This window comes from Equus quagga, chromosome 9 (genome assembly GCF_021613505.1).
Source record: "Equus quagga isolate Etosha38 chromosome 9, UCLA_HA_Equagga_1.0, whole genome shotgun sequence".
In the NCBI taxonomy this organism is placed as follows: Eukaryota; Metazoa; Chordata; class Mammalia; order Perissodactyla; family Equidae; genus Equus; species Equus quagga.
The window spans coordinates 59,875,666-59,883,025 of record NC_060275.1 but is presented as its reverse complement, the minus strand read 5'-3'; the positions used below and the strand labels follow the sequence as shown (position 1 = coordinate 59,883,025).

Sequence of the window (7,360 nt, the reverse complement as noted above, 5' to 3'; positions counted from 1 at the left end):
GAGGGCGCGGGCAGCGGGGAGCCGCCGCCCGCGTCGTCGAGGAGGGAGGGCGCCCGCGCCGCGGTGCTGTCCCGGCGGCCGCCGGCCGGTGCCTCCGCGGGCGGCCGGCGAGCGCCGGTTCGGGTGACGTGCGCAGAGCCTGGGAGCCGTCAGGTCCTCGGCTCGCTTTGAGGGCACTGTGGTGTGTGACGCATCCTCGAGGATCCCAAAGCGCTGGAGAAACGGTGGTACAAAGAGGTTACGGAAGCCCGGCTGACAGCTGTTTTGATAGTAACAGTAAGAACAGTTCGCGGTGGGAAGTTAACACTGTTGCAGCAGTTGAAGGCGTAGGGCACGTTTTAAGCAGTGTGGTGGTCGGGATCGTCCTTTCCAGTGGACGCCCGCGGCTGAAGCGCGAACGCGGGTCAAGTGGGTTGCAGATCTAGTGATTGTCACGCTTCGGAATTAGCTCTAATCCTCAAGTTGAAACGAACCTGTGTTCTCAGTCATCGGTTCCCTTTTAATTTTGAGACGGCTCGTGTGAATTATAGAGGAAGGCGAGCTAGTAAAATAGGTATTTTAAAATAAATTGACTTTATGAAAAACATGCTCAAGTAGGTTGTTAAAAATCTTGGGCACTCATCTGTTTCAGTTTCTTCAATCGTTGTACAAAGGCTTTCCTGGAGATTAGCTCAGAACTGGCAGAACATATGCTCTATTGGTGCCAAGTGGCTTAAAAACAAAATGAGATAGTGTCAAACACTGTAAGATCGAGTCGTAAGTGTTAATTGGTATTCGTGGAAAGAAAAGAGTAAAAGGCAGGATGCCTTTAATATCCTTAATCGTTATGGTTTCCATAGTTGTTAGAATGGTTTTGTGAACAGCCGGAGCTGGGAAAATGGAAATCTCTTGGTGTGTATTCCGTGAAGAATATTTGAGGAAGAGTAGAGAAAACAAAAATATTCACATGAGGAAAGAACTTAGTAGGTGAAAATATGTTGTGCGGTCTCTGGTTTTAGTTCTTTAATATCAGGAAGAGGGGGAAAAGCTTGAGTTTTGTTTGGAGAGGACTGCCGAATCAGTGGAATGAATTTAAAAGGAAGATGTTTTTATCAGAATGCTTATATGTTACTTTTTTTAAATAGAAGTTGTTGAAAAATGTGACTGATACTCTTCTGATGTAGATTGGAGAAATGGTAGTCAATAGGGATATTTGGAAAACACTCCTTTGGAAAGAGGTTTTTATTCTCAAGAAGATTCAATTTCTTGGTATTAGTTGACTAGTTTTCTTTAAACCATTCTTATGTTTTAAGAGCCTTATTTGAGTCTAAAAAAAGAATGATTAGTGAGAGTAATCATTTCCATCATAGTCCATAAGAGGTTTGGGCCGCTTTCTATATATAAGCTTGATAATGCTGAAGCAACGTCTGTCAGATAAGCATGAAGAATTTGTCCAGTAATTGCAATAGGTTGCTTAAGAGCTATTGACACTACTTTCTGACATGGAACTTGTTGCTAAAACTAACATCAGTATGTGTTTCTAAAATGCCTGTACTCTGTAGTAAAGAGCACAGTCTTGGAGATTTATCCTTAGAACTGGAAGGGACCTCAGAATTTCTAATCCATTTCCCTCATGTTACAGATGAAAATATAAAGGCCTGGAAAGGTGAAATGATTTACTGAAGTTTGCACAGCTAGTTAAAACAGTCTGTGGTTTGGGCCTAAAGATTTCTATGAAGATACTAATTTGCCTCTTTCTTTAAGAAGCAGCTTTATGGAGTAGTGGAGAGAACATTGAAATGTGAGAGGGCCTGGGTTTAAATTCTTGATTTGTCATTTCCTCACTGTGGTTTTTGACAAATCACGTTAACTCCCAGAACCTTGCTTTCTTAATCTACAAAGAATAATTTTCCTACGTATTTTACAGGGTTGTGGAATGGAATAAATGTGATTACATATAGAAAGCACATTGAATACTATAGACTTTTATACATATAAAAAGTGGTAATCTTATTTTTAAAATAGATACAGTTCTTATTCTGTAACAAGGTGTCTAGATCCCTAGGTTTTTGCTTAGTCTTAGCTTTATTGTTTTCAGCACCTGCTGATTATAGCTCCCTGTAGATGCATTTTCTGATCCCCACTTAGTTCTAATCTTAGTAAAGCCTCTTATGAACATTTTAAATATTGCAGTTGTTAGAGCCAGACTTTCTCTGGAGCATATGAAGTTTCTTCATATAGCATTTGAAAACATTATCTTATACACTCATGCATGCATAATTTATCTGTTTCTTTAACAGACAGTGGCTTTTTAAAAGTAATAGTGAAAGTATCTTAATTGCAATGTTAATTTGTTGCTAGTTTTTAGAAATGGCAATAACAGGAGATAATTTCCTTTATAAACTCAGCTTTGAATAGTTCATCTTAAGGTTATCTTGTAGATTTAAAATACATTGAAGTGTTAAGGCAGAGTTTTTGTGTGTTGACTTTTGCTGCTGTTTGAAGACCTTTTCTTCTAGCGCTTTGAATTGGTAATACTGGAAACCAACATATCAGTATTGTATTGCGTAGATTATTTGTAACCTTGAAGCTAAAGATTATGACAAACATTTGTTGAGCACTTAGAATATGCATGTATCTGCTTCAAAGTTTTAAGTGAAATATTTCAGATAATTTTCACAGCAACCTTGTGAAACATGCTATTATTATTCTAACATATGGCTGAGGAAAATGGGGCTTTGAATGGTTATATGATGTGTAGATAGATATTCATAGACCTAAAAAAGTGACGGACTCTGTTGTCCCCATTCTTAACCATTTCTCAGTGCTCTGCCTCTCATTAATAAGTGTGTTTAGTTGATTTTGAAATGTTTTAAGGCAATGTTTCTTAAGTTTATACTTTGTGAAAAATGTTTGGGGGCCAACTATTCCACCTTCTGTGTTGGTCAAAAAACAAAAAGAAAATACCTTATGAGAATCATGGAAGATAGGCTGGCAAGCCTTTCTATGAGATGCTGATATAGTTGGGTTTTTTTCCTGTTAATTGTCAGAAGCAAATTATTCTCACCAGTTACAGGAGGACTACAGTTGTTAACATTGTAAGAGGCTGTTCTAACAAACTCCATCTTGATATTGATGTTATTGTTCTAAAGAAACATACCTTAATCAGAGTGAATGAACAGAAAAGATAACTTACCAAACTCACTTAGGCCTTTTGTATGAACGAATAGATCCAGCAATATGTAAATGTAAGTTTATCCAGCTTAGAAGATAGCATCCAAGACTAGGTTTTCTGATTAGTGAGACCCTCTAAAATTCTAAGAAGTTCAACTTCAAACTTAACTTCTTAGAAAATTAAGTTTAAACAGAGAAGTGCTTCCAAATTGAGACAAGTAGAAGAGGTAAATTACAAAGTTGCAAGTTATAAGGTGGAAATCGTTTCTTTTTCTTTGGCATTTAAAAATTGTCTTTTTTGGCCAATCTTTTAACATTATTTATTGCACTAAAATTGTTTCAAAATATGTAGTAGTTTGCTTTTCTGGTTATCAGTTTGTATTTGGGTCATAATTAAAGGAAAAGTCACAAGTATTAGTGATAAATATCTTATTTTTAAACTACCTTACTGCTTGAAAGAGTTGTGAGAGAGCCCTGCAGCTTCTCAGATTTCAGATTGTTCTTCCTTCTGCATAAGGGTTTTGTCCGCATTCTGACATCTAAGAGAGTACAAAAACCGTGCATGTGTGGCTTTCTCTTCCTAGAAATAGCTGTATTGATGGGATAAAAGATGATAGTACGTTAAAAATTATGATGCTTTGTAGTTCATGAAGTAATTTTTGCATCTGATCTCTTTTGAATTTCACAGTGACTCTGAGTTGGTAAAATCGTGGCTAATCGAATGATATTGAATCTTAGATAGGATCCAGGTTAAAATTCTCTGGAGTAATGCTAGACTCCTTTGAAATTCACTTATGAAAGAGAAGCATTAGCTTCTAAAGGACAAGGAAAGAAACACATGTACTTTTATTCTCTTCCATCAAAACCACATTGTACACAGCTTTCTTTCTATTCTTTTCTACCACTTCTGAAACTTAAGCAGGGTAGAAGTCAATACTAAAAACGTTCTTTACACCACTTTACTAATTAGTGGTGATTTTAATGATGTTAAAGACAGTTAGGTGAGAAAATTAAACTTTTACACAATGGTGCCAGCCCGTGGCCGAGAGGTTAAATTCACTCGCTCTGCTGTGGCGGCCCAGGGTTTCACCAGTTTGAATGCTGGGCGCGGACCTGGCACCGCTCATCAGGCCATGCTGAGGTGGCATCCCATATGCCACAACTAGAAGAACCCATAACTAAGAATATACAACTATGTACTGGGGGGCTTTGGGGAGAAAAAGGAAAAAAATAAAATCTTTTAAAAAAAAAGTTTTTACACAATGTTTCCTACTGTAATTTGCACAAAAATATTATAACTAGAAATAAAGCCTTGGCTTGCATTCCAGTGTTCTATATGAAAGTCTTGCAACCTCTGAGTTAAAGTAAGTCCTTTTTACCAGAATTTGATTTTGACTATTTGGAAGTTTCTTGGTGATCAATTAAGAGAACTTCTTTAGGTACTGTTAGATGCTTTCGTATATGTTATCTTAATATGTGATGAGAGTAGATATCTTACATATCTAGTTATGAAAATACTTCTAAAAGTTGTCACTGGAATTTCTCCAACACTAGATGTGGTTATTCAAGAGCTAACTCGAAATTTGTTATTTAAATGTAATTCTATTACTTGGGGAGAGATTTTTTCTTAACATCAACCCAATTCATTCATAGATTTATAGTTGAGGTGATCACCCGTTAGTGGTTATTCAACCTTCAGAGCTTATCCCTTGTCTTCCAGGATCCATAAAAACATCCCTAGAATGAAGATGCGTGTTCTCTTTAAGCTGCAGTTGAACAGGACAAAAGATACCTCTTTACCAAGTTTCTGTTTGTCCTCACGTTATTGAAAGTAAATAGGAATGTTTGACAGCAGATTGGCTTACTGGTTCTTCATTTCCTTTGTCCTTTCCCACTTCGCCGTTCCTCCTCCTCTTTCAGGCGATAGTGCTCTCTTGCTTTGCAAACACCCAGTAAAAATAAATCTGTACCTATATGTTGTTGGTCAACAATTTAAATTTGTGTTATTAAATTTAAATTACATTACCACTTTCATTTTACATTTTAAGGCTTTTATCTTTTATTGTGGTTATGAATGTATTTGATTTTAGCTACAGGAATTTGGATCATGGGCTAATACACCGGCAAATAATCATTTGCATTTTCTCTTCTGTGAATTGATACATGTTATCCTTTGGCCATTTTTCTCTCTTCTTTGTTGCTTCTTATTCAAAACTTGTAGGAGTGGCCAATCAAAAATTTAAACAATTTTTAAACCATTTTTATTAGGGTTTTTAGATTTCAAAAGTAATATATGCTTATTGTTAAAATAAAAATTATATAATAAAAGGGTTAATAGTTCTCCAGCCTCCCCTTATGGATATTCTTTTATATTAGAGATTATTAATCTGTGTGTTATATGTTATAAATATTTTTCCTAATCATTTATTTTCTGAATTAAAACTTTTTTGTTGTTGTTGTTGAGGAAGATTCTCCCTGAACTAACATCTGTTACCAATCCTCCTCTTTTTGCTTGAGGAAGATTGTCACTGAGCTAACATCTGTGCCAGTGTTCCTCTGTTTTGTATGTGGGACACGGTCACAGCATGGCTTGCTGGAGTGGTGTGTAGGTCCATGACCAGGATCCAAAACTGCAAACCCTGGGCTACTGAAGCAGAGCACACAAACTTAACCACTATGCCACTGGGCTGGCCCCCAAAACTTCTATTTTACAACACCACTGCCTCTTGGCAAGCCCCAGAAGAAACTGGCTCTCTCCAAACTACTAACTACCTTATTGAGGTGATAACTCTCAGGCTATTTTCTTATGCCTTCACACTCCTAGTCCAAGAATTTCTTCTGCCTCTGGCTTTTGTGATCTCAGATGTTAGGGAAGAAACAGCAGAAAATGTGAGAATCCTTTGAGCATAGGAGAAAACATGGAGGCTCACATTTGAGTCATAGTCATTATAAAGTGCTAATTGACTGGTGGAGGCATAATTACAAATGTTCTGTGATTAATAAGAGGCTCACCACGGAACTTTTGATTCAGTGACCTTGTGAAGTTTATCTTATTCCCCTTTTATAGATGAGATTTGGTGACTGTATTGCTCCCTTACCAAACTACACCTTCAGAGAAGTTGATGATGATATTAAGAGGGAAAAACAGGATAAAATGATAGATAAATTTTGAGTCTTTTGGGGAAAAATAATTATTTTGTATTGTGGATTTTTACAAGGAGTGAAAGGTCTTGAATGATCCAGTCTGACAATGTGATGGGTTGTCTCTGGATGTTGAATTTGAAAGTAACTGGAATTTTTATCTTTTTATTTGTGAATTTTTGAGTTTTACCACAATGAACAAGTATTATGCATATAATAAAGAGGGTTTTAAACACGGCATGGTTAGTTAAATTTAAAATAAATGTTTCTATGAACAGCATTGCTTTTGGCATTGTTGAGGCAGGCATTTGGGAAAATATAAGTGAAGGAAATATTATAGTTTGTGTCTTTTTAAGGGTTTACACTCATTGAAGAAAACATAGACATGAAAATGGGAGGACAATATTAGTATTTAATCATCAAAATTGCTTTCTAGTTGGTGTGGAAAGGAGTGTGGTAAGCCCTGCAAGGACATGGATCGGGTCTCTCTTGTTCACTGTTGTACCCCCAAATTTCATCGCACTGTGAAGGGTCAGCATATACTTACTGAATAACAGAGAATCACTCCGATACCAATGTCAGAAGAGGGATCTGACTGGCATAATTGGGGGAACTGGCGCTAAGGGAGAAAAGATGGGTAGCAGCTCAGAAAGACCATGATTACCAGAATGAGGGGGTTAATAGGAATGAATTTCTAAGAAGAGGAATAATGTAACACAGATTTCTTAGAAAATAATTCTAGGAATTATGTGGAATTTAAATAGGAGGCAAGAAGATGGTTGAAAAGTCGCTTAGGTTTTAGGTACCAATGCTAAGCACATATCTGAAGAAGATAGTCTCTGCCTGTATGGAGCTTAAAATCTATCAGGAAGCGTTAAATTACTTAAAACAAGGATCCGTAATTAGAGATTCTATAAATGTTTTGAAGTTATATTGCAAATTCCATAGTAAATAATGTGTTTAGGGGAAGGACGTGTGACTTTCAGGCTCTGAAATAGGTCTGTACAAAAAAGACTAAGGATCGCTGACTTTGAAATTTAAGTCAACTTTTGATGTAGAACTACAG

At 36.8% G+C, this 7,360-nt stretch overlaps 2 protein-coding genes across 6 annotated transcripts in view; one reads left to right on the top strand and one right to left on the bottom strand.

The window, feature by feature from the left end:
• Positions 1 to 7,360, top strand: part of ANKRD12 (ankyrin repeat domain 12) — a 136,679-nt gene that overhangs the window by 791 nt on the left and 128,528 nt on the right. Inside the window, exon 1 of one of the 5 annotated variants that reach the window (XM_046671806.1) lies at positions 53 to 276. The exons of the other annotated variants lie outside the window; for them this stretch is intronic. The gene's annotated coding sequence lies outside the window, so the exon portion shown is untranslated. Of the gene's footprint in view, positions 1 to 52; positions 277 to 7,360 lie in introns of those variants that run through there. 5 annotated transcript variants of the gene reach the window in all.
• LOC124244557 (uncharacterized) overlaps positions 1 to 7,360 on the bottom strand; it is a 28,702-nt gene that overhangs the window by 6,884 nt on the left and 14,458 nt on the right. Inside the window, exon 2 of the mRNA XM_046671180.1 lies at positions 33 to 259. Within this exon, the coding sequence (XP_046527136.1) occupies positions 33 to 259 (227 nt within the window). The remainder of the gene's footprint in view (positions 1 to 32; positions 260 to 7,360) is intronic.